Genomic DNA, 10,935 nt, shown 5'->3' on the forward strand with positions numbered 1-10,935 from the left:
GCAAAAGCGCACCACCAAAAGAGAAAAAAGCTGAAAAAAAAAAGGAAAAAGATACTTGATGTGATGTGTGAGTGAAAAAATTATTAATTCCTACTGGATAAAATCACCCCAAGGAAACAGTTCAAGAGCTAAACTAAAGAAAAGCATATTGCATAAAATGTTAAGAGAAGTCATCTATTGTGGAATTTGCTCCTACCCACCAGAGTACTGCGAGTTTTCAGGAAAATTAAAGCGTTGTAAAGTTTGGTTATCTGAAAACCACGCAGACCTTTATGCAAAGCTATACGGTACTGACGATAATACGCAAGAGGTGGAAGCCGTGACCAACAAACTGGCTGAATCCAGTATTGGCGAAGCTAGAGAGGAAAAGTTGGAAAAGGACTTGCTGAAAATTCAAAAAAAACAGGAAAACAGGGAACAAAGAGAATTAGCTAAGAAGCTGTCATCGAAAGTGATCATTAAAAGAGAAGCTAGGACCAAGAGAAAGTTTATCGTCGCTATCTCTGGGCTGGAAGTTTTCGACATCGACATGAAAAAGCTAGCCAAGACATTTGCGTCTAGGTTCGCCACAGGGTGCTCAGTCTCGAAAAATGCAGAGAAAAAAGAAGAAGTTGTCATTCAAGGTGACGTGATGGATGAAGTGGAAACTTACATACATTCCTTGCTGGAAGAAAAAGGCCTAAAGGACGTCAAAGTGGAAACCATCGATGCTAAGAAGAAGAAAAAGCCTGCTGCAGAAGGAGCTGCCAAGTAAGCAATCCATAAATATGTAATAGCACCGTTCTGGGAGAAAAGGACTTTTTACTTGGTAACCAGGCGTGTAGGTTAGATAGTCAAACCCTATATCGTTCTTGAGATCGTCGCTCATATATACTGTGCAGCCGGCCCTCGTGCGCCTGCGCCGTTCCTTCTCTGAAACCTTCGTAGTAGGACAATAAATATAGTCCCCATTGCCTATTCAAATTATTTGCAACCGAAAAACTGCAAAATTTGTTGTTGACCATAGGCGTACAAAACACAACTCAATCCAGCCGTAAGTAAGTATAGTTATGACTTCATCTCTAGATGATATAGAACCAACAGCATATAATAATATGGAAGCGGACGAGGAATATTGCAGACGCAACGATATACATGACCTTTCCAGCGTGGTCGGTGATGCTGTCTCACAAGGTGTGCCAGACATGGATGGTCAAACAACGGATTCTTCGAAGGACCCTGAGCCAAATTCCGAGGATAAGAAAGCGTTTCCTCCTTCGAGTGGCTCATTTTTTTCTCCTAATCTACAGGGTCAAAGGAAGAAAGTTCTTTTAAAGTTTGTTTTCACAAATTGCTTACTGGCCATAATTTGCTTTACAATGTTTGTGTTGTTCTGGGGGGCTCTTTACGACACCAGCAAGTATCTACACAAAGTTAAGCTTCTGGTTGTTATCCAGGAACCCCCTGTGGTAATTTTGGATAATAACAGTTCCATGGTAGTGCCCTCCATATCGTATGCTTTGCCTACTTTTATCAATAAAATACCATGTGATTGGGATATTTATAACAGTCCTACCTTCCAGGCCAAGTTCGACGTAAATACGCCACAGCAAGTCAATGACAAGGTTGTCGATTTGGTTTACGACGAAAAATACTGGTTTGCCATTAATATCAAGCCAAACGCCACGGAGACTCTATTTGAATCACTAATCAACGATACCGCACCACTATTCAATTCTACGCTGTTTAATCAGGTGGTATATGAAACTGGTAGAGACCCGACAAACCTAAAATCAACGATTTTACCGGTTGCTCAGACCATTGAAGAGTACTACCATACATTCTACACACTAAATTATCTGCCGCCGTTATTGACAAACATAACCCAGGTATATCGTTATGCACTAACTAACAATGCAAGGTATATCGCTGCAGCAGGTAAATATAACTACGAATACTATGACCACAGACCATTCACAGACCGTATTCTACTGGCACCCACACAAATCGGTGTTGTTTACTGTTTACTGCTAACTTTTTTCCAATTTCTATTGTACGGCCCATTACACGTAGAAATGGCAAAAGTGCTAAGACCAGCCAACGGTTTAATTTACCGTATCGCTATGTCATGGTTCACCTTTTTCTTTGCGTCTTTGTTCTTCTGCACAACAACCGCCATCTTTCAAGTCGATTTTACCAAGTCCTTTGGTAGAGGTGGCTTCGTCGTATATTGGATGTCTACGTGGCTCTTCATGCTTGCTGCGGGAGGAGCTAACGAAAATGCGGTTATGCTTGTTATTACGTTAGGACCCCAGTATCTCGGGTTCTGGATCCTATCATTTGTCATTCTCAATATTGCACCTTCTTTCTTCCCATTAGCGCTAAACAATAATGTTTATAGATATGGGTACATGATGCCCGTTCACAACGTCATCGATATCTACAGGGTTATTTTTTTTGACGTGACAAGACGCAAGATGGGTCGGAATTATGGTATTTTAGTCGCACTCATTGCCTTGAATACGGCACTGTTACCATTTGTTGGCAAGTATGCTAGTAGAAAACTAAAACAGAAGGCTTTAGTGGCAGCAAAGCAGAGTTAATTTCGTAGATTATAATTAAGGCGACTTTTCAAATAAAAAAATACTGATCGTTGTTTTTTTTTAAATAAATGTTTATCCATTCAATGGACTATAATAAATATTTATATATATATATATATGAAAAGATTGCGAACAAAAAAGATGATGGAAAAGGAGAATCTCTATATATATATTCATCGATTGGGGCCTATAATGCATCAAGCATCTAAAACACAACCGTTGGAAGCGTTGGAAACCAACTTAGCATACTTGGATAGAGTACCTCTTGTGTAACGAGGTGGAGGTGCAACCCAACTTTGTTTACGTTGAGCCATTTCCTTATCAGAGACTAATAGGTCAATCTTGTTATTATCAGCATCAATGATAATCTCATCGCCGTCTCTGACCAACCCGATAGGACCACCTTCAGCGGCTTCGGGAACAATGTGGCCGATTAAGAACCCGTGAGAACCACCAGAGAATCTACCATCAGTCAACAATGCAACATCTTTACCCAAACCGTAACCCATCAGAGCAGAGGAAGGCTTTAGCATTTCAGGCATACCTGGTGCACCTCTTGGACCTTCATATCTGATAACAACAACGGTTTTTTCACCCTTCTTGATTTCACCTCTTTCCAAGGCTTCAATAAAGGCACCTTCCTCTTCGAACACACGTGCTCTACCCTTGAAGTAAGTACCTTCCTTACCGGTAATTTTACCCACAGCTCCACCTGGTGCCAATGAACCGTACAGAATTTGCAAGTGACCGTTGGCCTTGATTGGGTGGGAGAGTGGCTTAATAATCTCTTGTCCTTCAGGTAGGCTTGGTGCTTTCTTTGCACGTTCTGCCAAAGTGTCACCGGTAACAGTCATTGTGTTACCGTGCAACATGTTGTTTTCATATAGATACTTAATCACAGATTGGGTACCACCAACGTTAATCAAATCGGCCATGACGTATTTACCAGAAGGTTTGAAGTCACCGATCAATGGTGTAGTATCACTGATTCTTTGGAAATCATCTGGTGACAACTTGACACCCGCAGAGTGAGCAACAGCCACCAAATGCAAAACAGCATTAGTGGACCCACCGGTTGCAACGACATAAGTAATGGCGTTTTCAAAAGCCTCTTTTGTGAGGATATCACGAGGTAAAATACCCAATTCCATTGTCTTCTTGATGTATTCACCAATGTTGTCACACTCAGCTAACTTCTCCTTGGAAACGGCTGGGAAGGAAGAGGAGTTTGGAATGGTCAAACCTAGCACTTCAGCGGCAGAAGCCATTGTGTTGGCAGTATACATACCACCACAAGAACCAGGACCTGGGCATGCATGTTCCACAACATCTTCTCTTTCTTCTTCAGTGAATTGCTTGGAAATATATTCACCGTAGGATTGGAACGCAGAGACGATATCGATGTTTTTAGAGATCTTCGAAGAACCACATGTTGGATGACCGGGCAAGATAGTACCACCATATACCATGATGGAAGGTCTGTTATGTCTACCCATGGCCATCATGACACCGGGCATGTTTTTGTCACATGATGGGATGGCGATGTTAGCATCGTAGTGTTGTGCCATCATGATGGTTTCAAAGGAGTCTGCAATGATTTCTCTACTTTGTAACGAGTATCTCATACCTTTAGTACCCATAGAGATACCGTCTGAAACACCGATGGTGTTGAACTGCATAGCTTTCAAACCCGCTTTTTCAATGGATTGAGAACATCTGTTATTCAAGTCCAATAGATGCATGTTACATGGGTTACCGGACCACCAACAGGAACCAACCCCGACTTGAGGCTTCTTGAAATCTTCCTTCTTGAAACCGGTGGCATAAAGCATGGCCTGGGACGCACCTTGGCCCTTAGGTTCAGTGATGATATACGAGTACTTGTTGAGCTTCTTTGCAACGCATCTCGTTGTAGAGAATTGTCTAGATGTAGCAACTTTCGTTAACAAGCCCATCTCTACTTTTTTCTTGGCTGTTTACAAAAAAATACAAGAATCCGTTACTAAAGATTACAGGCGCTACAATGCATAATAAAACTTCAGTCTCTTCTTTTGTTACATTATATAATATACTACTATATTACTGAGTCATCTGGAGAGGAAAAGAGAAAATTTTTTTTCAGGCCCGGTTCCGCTCGCAGCGAAGAACAGCGCCATTTAACTATGTGACTAGTTAATTTTTTTTCTTTTCATGGGTTCAGCGAGGACGGAATGGATACAAGAGGGAATAAGAACATAAAAAGGTGAGGTGGAGAAGCAAATGCCAACCTAACCTACCCGCTTGATCACATGAACACCGCTTCCTGATTCAACGATATCGCTTACCTCGCCGACCTTGAGCTGGAAGGCAGCGTCTTCAAAGCTAGGCTGCATCTCGCCTCTCCCGAACCAGCCGAGGTCGCCGCCTCGCTTGTATGAAGAGCAATCTGATCTCTCTTTAGCCAGGGCCTCGAAGGAGTTCGTCTTAGAGTCGTCATCCAACCTCGTGATTAAGGTTTTCAGTTCGTCCGTAGCGTCTTGCTTGGATATCGTAATGTTCTCGGATCTATGCGATGCGGGTCTTCTTGAATCCTTGTGCTTGATGAGAATGTGCAGGCATCTTACACGCACTGGATGGTCTCTTAAGTGCTTGTGTAGCTGGTCCTTGTTGGTGCCCTCAGGCTCCTCCCATTGCGAGTGCTTCGTCTCTGGATTGAAAAAATACTCTCTTTTCTTGGACTTACTATACCTGACGGTCCACGGGGTTGGCAGCCCGGTCCTCGATGCTACGTCAGATGGCATTGGTGCGTCGTTGTGGTGCCGTAGTCGGTTATGCGTGGGAATAAGTACCACAATGATCATTCAGGTCCTTTTTCTACTTAGATCGAAGGGAAAAAGGTATGATACCCGCTCGTGAAAGGTGATGTAATAATAAATAGGATATTATTATATAATATAAGAATATATATGTATGTGTTTATACGTGGGAGGGAATTGTCCTCAGAACTTGGCTCGAATGTCTCGTTCTGACCCGTAGACAACGTAGCCCTCCTGAGAGACGCTTGCCATGATGCGTCCCGACTGTGTGTCGAAATACTTGCCCTGTACGAGGTGCTTGTCCCAGTGGGACCTGGGATTCGAAATCTTAAGATAGATCCAATTGTTCACATGAGGCAACTGGTGAAAGTAAATCGTGTGGTCGAGCGAGACACTGAAACTGTGGCAGTACAAAGGCAGGTTGTGGAAGTACGGGATCGTGAGTAGGAGGTAGGAATCGGACAGATACGCAAAGGCCACGTAGTTGTAGCGAGCGTCGTTCTCAGGAGTAATGCTCTTCGGGATCCTGTACGGATGATGCTTGTGTAAAGAAGACTCGTCGCCCGCGTGCTCCACGGTAGTGATGGGAGGTCTCACTTTGACGAAATAATCCAGCTCGTCGGTGTGTCTTGCCGAGTAGAACATGTCCTTGGGGAATTGGTACTCCATGACTCCGTATTGAAACGCATCCACATACTTGCTCATCGAGGTTGCGTCTTGGAACCTGTCGGACAATGAGGCATACCTGCTCAATTTCTGTGGGTCCAGAACTTCTTTCTGGAAAAGCGAAGTGGCCTCTTCATAACGATGAGGGTCTGGCTGCTTACCTTGCAGGCCTGGAATCGTCTCCCAGTGCTGCAAGGAGTCGTGCTCCTTGGACCGTTGCACGGCAAATAAGATCATCGACGTAAATATCAACTTGTCGTGCTGATAAGCACTAACCTGCTTATGGATGAAATTTCTACCGTTTCTCAGATTCTGCACATGGTACGTGATCTTGGTCCGCGGATCACCACCCTTGATGAAATACGAATGTAGCGATGTGGGGAAGAAGTTCAATGGCACAGTATGCAATGACGCCAGCAGCGATTGTGATACCAGCGTTCCACCAAAAGTGCCCTTAGACCCTACGGGCGCGGCAGGCAGATACTTTGTGACAAAACTGGTAGGCGAAAGAGGAACCAGTTCCAATATTTTCTCTAGGTTGGACATGGCCATTTTGGAAGCACTCATTTTTATGCAATCTTGTCTTATCTTGTCTTGCTCATGGTGGATACTGAATTGAAACCCTTTTCTGGTTTATATCCAACTGGCGTGGTTTTTCATTGTAGGATGAGGCTCGGTGTTTATGCCGTCTCTTCCGAGGATGCAATCAAAGGCTCTCTCCTTTGTTGGGGTAGTAGCAAGTCCAATAAGCAACGCTTGTTTGTTGATTGGGCCGATTTACATAGCCTATACACTGCTGTTACATATGCCTGTGTAGAATGAAAAAGCAGGACGCCCGTTTCACAGCTCAGATTCCAGAGTGTCGGGTCTTAGTTCCTCCCAGGGAATAATGGTCCTGGCCGCACGCTTCAGCCGATGGCTAGCGTCATCATTGTCTTCGCTATTGTGGTTTTGGCTGGTGGATAGGGTTGGGGAGCTGGATCTTCTGCGTTTCATGGACCTTGTGACCATCATTCTTGGTGGCGGCACGGACTTCTTACGCTGCTTATCGTGGGCTTCGTCCATATCGTGCAGGAGTGTGGTGCCATTCAGAGACACATCCGGGCGATCGTAGGCGTGATCTGCCTTTTCTCGAAACGCCATCTCTAGAGCAGTCTGGCGGGTTTGTAGACTGTGCATGTCTTTGGATAGAGACAGGAGCACTTTATGCACGTCCTCCAGTTGGCTGCCGACGTTGAAGAGCATCTCCTGGGTGCACCTCATCGACTTTTCCGTCTCATGCTGCTTGTTAGTTACGTGTCGCGTTATCTTGGAATTATACCTGCTTATTTCTTCGACTAATACCTGCCTGTAGCTGGAATCCGACTTTGTCTTCTTCTCGTCGCCTTTCGATAACATTGCTGTTGACACTTTGTCCAGTTGGTTTTCAATCTGGGAAGCCAAATCCTTTATTAAGGTTTTCACGTTTCCTATACTACAGTTGTTAGTAAATGTGTTTTGGAAGAAAATGAATAAAAAACTTGAGGGTATGCACTGTGTTGGTACGAACCGTTCGTAGCAGCATCTTGTTCCAGTAGCTGGTTAAACTTGTTTAGCGATTTACATAATGTCTTAGAATTTTCATTTAAAACTTTAATTAGCTTGTCAGAGTTTTCCCTCAGCTCCATACTCTCCAATTCCAGTTTACCTGCCCATTCCAGTATCTGCTTGTCCGATTCCTCTAAAGCGCCTGCATTCGCTACTTTCCCACTGTGGGAGAATATAGATCTGAACGGTGATGATGTTTCTGTAATCATCAACGAGTGTTCAGAATTAGCCTCTGAAACATCTGTAGATATCTCGTCTGTTCTACCTCTAGCGACCATTTTACTAAATGTTTCTACACGTCTGCAGTATCCTTGTTTTGCTTGTTTTCCTTCTTTCTGTTCTTGTTGATTTTCCCTTTAAGTCCTGAAAATACTATCATGGCGTAAAGGGAAAAAAAAAAACTAATCTTACGTGGTTCTTATAAGATGGACCAGCAAGCTGCATACAGTACACCATACAAGAAGAACACACTATCGTGCACCATGTCAGCCACCTTGAAAGACTACTTAAATAAAAGAGTTGTTATAATCAAAGTTGACGGCGAATGCCTCATAGCAAGCCTAAACGGCTTCGACAAAAATACTAATCTATTCATAACCAATGTTTTCAACCGCATAAGCAAGGAATTCATCTGCAAGGCACAGTTACTTCGAGGCAGCGAGATTGCTCTTGTTGGCCTCATAGATGCAGAAAATGATGACAGTCTAGCTCCTATAGACGAAAAGAAGGTCCCAATGCTAAAGGACACCAAGAATAAAATCGAAAATGAGCATGTAATATGGGAAAAAGTGTACGAATCAAAGACAAAATAATATAGTTGCAATAATAGTAATAATAATAATAATAATAATAATAATAATAATAATAATAATAATAATACCATGTATAGAAGTATATAAATCATACAATAAATTTAAGCATTAACCCGTCACGGACTGGCCATCTTCAGATGCTTCTTCTCTTCGCCAATGCCACAGTCGGGAGGAATCCCCATTTGGTACATCTTTATGGCCAGCTCCATCAAATAATCGATGGCTTCGTTGAAAATTTTGGCCTTATCGATTGTCGGACCCCAAACAAAAATGCCATGTCTCCTCACAATTACGGCGCATGTGTCTGGATAATCTTTAAAAGTCTTGTGCAAGTCATCGATCAACTCGTCCTCATGCGCCATGTTTTCAATGATGGGAATCTTCAGCGTATCAAAAAACGATAGCGCCATGGGTTTCTTGGTCACAGGGTCCACCTTTCCGCTTGGAATTGCTTTGATTTGTTCGATGTTAGCAATCCTGAACTCATCGCCAAATAGCAAGGAGCATATCACAGCATTTTGGGAGTGTGTATGTATTATAGCACCTGCATTTTTCTTTTGGTAGCACGCTAAGAACAATGGAGTACATGCGCTTGGCTTGTAAAGCTTGGGAGAGCGCAAATACTCTAATGTCTGAGCGTCCATGACAAACAAATCCTCAGGTATCATCTTCTCCTTCTGCACCCCAGATGGGGCGAGATAATAATAATTCGTGTTAGGATCTTTTATTGAAATCCCACCTCCAGTTCCGGTGCACCAATTATTATGAAAAAACTGCTTGCATAGCGTGCAAATGAGATTTGCTGGATGGCACGGATCATCTGAATGTATCAGAACATCTTGTGAAGACATAGTCGTTCACTGGCTCCCCTTGTTAGTTCAGTGCTTAAAAACGTTACATATCTTGATGAACAGCTAGCTGCTTTGATCAAGAGAAAAAAAAAAAAAATTGGCACCGCATCTTAGTGCCGCAATCTTACGTAACAAGAGAGCTATAAAAGTACAACTAACAACTCTTCTAATACTTAATTAGATTGAGGGCGTGCGTAGTTTAACGTCTTGCAATGGAAACATGTCCTCTTTTCGACATCATTTTCAAAATCTAAAATGGCTTCTTTCACTTGGGTACCTAAGTCTAACATTTGCAGTTCACTCTCGTGGACCACTTGGCGACAATGAGAACAGTACCACCTTATCTTATCGTTTTCTCCCCCAGGCCTATCTTGTTCCACAACAATACCCACAGTATCAGCAAACCGAACAGGACTGTGAGGAACATTTCCTGGCAATAAATATGAATCGCCTTCATTGATGATGATATCAATGAACTTTGGTTCAGCGTCTGTCTCATCCACAACCTTTAAAAGCATAGATCCTTTTTTTTGATAGAACCATTCGGGAGTTGGATTGATGTGATAACCGGTTCTTTCATTAGGCCCACCGACAATCATCACAGTGAATCCCCCTTTATGTAAGCAATAATTATTCACCGGTGGTTTCAAAAGGCCTTCGTTCTCCTTCAACCATTTGTCGATATTAATTGGTGTAGTATTAAACATTTTTTTCGATTTTTTTGGTAAATGTATGCTATTTCAGTTACTTGTAGACTGTCGTGAAAAGAATAAAGAAAGAATCTTTTACGTCCGTTTTTTTACTTTGCCGAATATGTTTCAGTGACTCACAATTTATCCTGACGCCGTCACAAAGGCAGCCATTCCATTGCAATAACGACACTCTGAATATTCACGAACGTTCACCAGACATTTGGAGGCAGCGTTCTAAATGCCGATACCCGTTCAGGAGTACAGGTGTCAGTGACAGAAAAATAATGGCACCGTTGACGTCGAAAATACATCCGCGCAAATTTTGACAGGCTATTTTGGCAGCGCAATCAAAGAATAAACTTGGTATAGTAAGGAAGCCAGTTACTGTACGCATGAATTACGGTAGCTTTTTTTATTTTATTTATTTTTTTTTTTTTTGGACAAATAGAAAAATTTTTATTATTATGTAAGATTATTGAAGTAAAAATACAATTGGACGAATCTAGTTAGATTGCCAAGATGTGTTAAAAGGCAAGATTAACTTATGAACATGATCTACAACGTCCTGGTTTTTAAATTCGAGTAAATACGCCTCCTTTTTATCTGTGAATGACAGTCCTGTTCTCCCAAGTCTTTTTACATCATGGAGACGGGAGTTATACTCTCTCGGGTACAAGGTTCCTTCAGCATCAGAACAGATCACAAACTTTATCGCAACAACAATTCCTTTATATTCCTGGGAAAATATGTCGGTATAGCCTACTCGAGACGGCTTCCAAACATCAGCTTTCGTTTTAACATGTTGCTGTTGGAATAAAAATCCACTATCGTCTATCAACTAATAGTTATATTATCAATATATTATCATATACGGTGTTAAGATGATGACATAAGTTATGAGAAGCTGTCATCGAAGTTAGAGGAAGCTGAAACGCAAGGATTGATAATGT

General features: G+C 42.3%; 9 protein-coding genes across 9 annotated transcripts, besides 2 other annotated features; 3 read left to right on the forward strand and 6 right to left on the reverse strand.

Moving 5' to 3' along the window:
* Positions 1-157: 157 nt before the first annotated feature.
* Positions 158-754, forward strand: TMA22 (Tma22p; the record flags this gene model as incomplete). Its single annotated transcript, NM_001181672.1, has 1 exon — positions 158-754. The coding sequence occupies one exon, from the start codon at positions 158-160 to the stop codon at positions 752-754; it is 597 nt and encodes a 198-aa protein (NP_012548.1).
* Positions 755-1,049: 295 nt separating this feature from the next.
* Positions 1,050-2,582, forward strand: YJR015W (uncharacterized protein; the record flags this gene model as incomplete). The annotated part of the gene is made up of 1 exon (NM_001181673.3): positions 1,050-2,582. The coding sequence occupies one exon, from the start codon at positions 1,050-1,052 to the stop codon at positions 2,580-2,582; it is 1,533 nt and encodes a 510-aa protein (NP_012549.3).
* Positions 2,583-2,779: 197 nt separating this feature from the next.
* ILV3 (dihydroxy-acid dehydratase ILV3) lies at positions 2,780-4,537 on the reverse strand (the record flags this gene model as incomplete). The annotated part of the gene is made up of 1 exon (NM_001181674.1): positions 2,780-4,537. The coding sequence occupies one exon, from the start codon at positions 4,535-4,537 to the stop codon at positions 2,780-2,782; it is 1,758 nt and encodes a 585-aa protein (NP_012550.1).
* A 312-nt stretch (positions 4,538-4,849) lies between these two features.
* ESS1 (peptidylprolyl isomerase ESS1) lies at positions 4,850-5,362 on the reverse strand (the record flags this gene model as incomplete). Its single annotated transcript, NM_001181675.1, has 1 exon — positions 4,850-5,362. The coding sequence occupies one exon, from the start codon at positions 5,360-5,362 to the stop codon at positions 4,850-4,852; it is 513 nt and encodes a 170-aa protein (NP_012551.2).
* Positions 5,363-5,560: 198 nt separating this feature from the next.
* TES1 (palmitoyl-CoA hydrolase) lies at positions 5,561-6,610 on the reverse strand (the record flags this gene model as incomplete). The annotated part of the gene is made up of 1 exon (NM_001181677.3): positions 5,561-6,610. The coding sequence occupies one exon, from the start codon at positions 6,608-6,610 to the stop codon at positions 5,561-5,563; it is 1,050 nt and encodes a 349-aa protein (NP_012553.3).
* Positions 6,611-6,883: 273 nt separating this feature from the next.
* REC107 (Rec107p) lies at positions 6,884-7,908 on the reverse strand (the record flags this gene model as incomplete). Its single annotated transcript, NM_001181679.1, has 2 exons — positions 6,884-7,512; positions 7,593-7,908. The coding sequence occupies 2 exons, from the start codon at positions 7,906-7,908 to the stop codon at positions 6,884-6,886; spliced, it is 945 nt and encodes a 314-aa protein (NP_012555.1).
* Positions 7,909-8,112: 204 nt separating this feature from the next.
* LSM8 (U4/U6-U5 snRNP complex subunit LSM8) lies at positions 8,113-8,442 on the forward strand (the record flags this gene model as incomplete). The annotated part of the gene is made up of 1 exon (NM_001181680.1): positions 8,113-8,442. One exon carries the CDS (start codon positions 8,113-8,115, stop codon positions 8,440-8,442), a length of 330 nt encoding a protein of 109 aa, NP_012556.2.
* A 116-nt stretch (positions 8,443-8,558) lies between these two features.
* MDE1 (methylthioribulose 1-phosphate dehydratase MDE1) lies at positions 8,559-9,293 on the reverse strand (the record flags this gene model as incomplete). Its single annotated transcript, NM_001181682.3, has 1 exon — positions 8,559-9,293. The coding sequence occupies one exon, from the start codon at positions 9,291-9,293 to the stop codon at positions 8,559-8,561; it is 735 nt and encodes a 244-aa protein (NP_012558.3).
* Positions 9,294-9,466: 173 nt separating this feature from the next.
* BNA1 (3-hydroxyanthranilate 3,4-dioxygenase) lies at positions 9,467-10,000 on the reverse strand (the record flags this gene model as incomplete). The annotated part of the gene is made up of 1 exon (NM_001181683.1): positions 9,467-10,000. The coding sequence occupies one exon, from the start codon at positions 9,998-10,000 to the stop codon at positions 9,467-9,469; it is 534 nt and encodes a 177-aa protein (NP_012559.1).
* Positions 10,001-10,791: 791 nt separating this feature from the next.
* Positions 10,792-10,935: part of a mobile genetic element (YJRWTy1-1; Ty1 element, LTR retrotransposon of the Copia (Pseudoviridae) group; contains co-transcribed genes TYA Gag and TYB Pol, encoding proteins involved in structure and function of virus-like particles, flanked by two direct repeats) that runs on past the window's edge.
* Positions 10,792-10,935: part of a long terminal repeat (Ty1 LTR) that runs on past the window's edge.

The sequence above is a fragment of the Saccharomyces cerevisiae genome, chromosome X, assembly GCF_000146045.2.
Source record: "Saccharomyces cerevisiae S288C chromosome X, complete sequence".
Taxonomy (NCBI): Eukaryota; Fungi; Ascomycota; class Saccharomycetes; order Saccharomycetales; family Saccharomycetaceae; genus Saccharomyces; species Saccharomyces cerevisiae.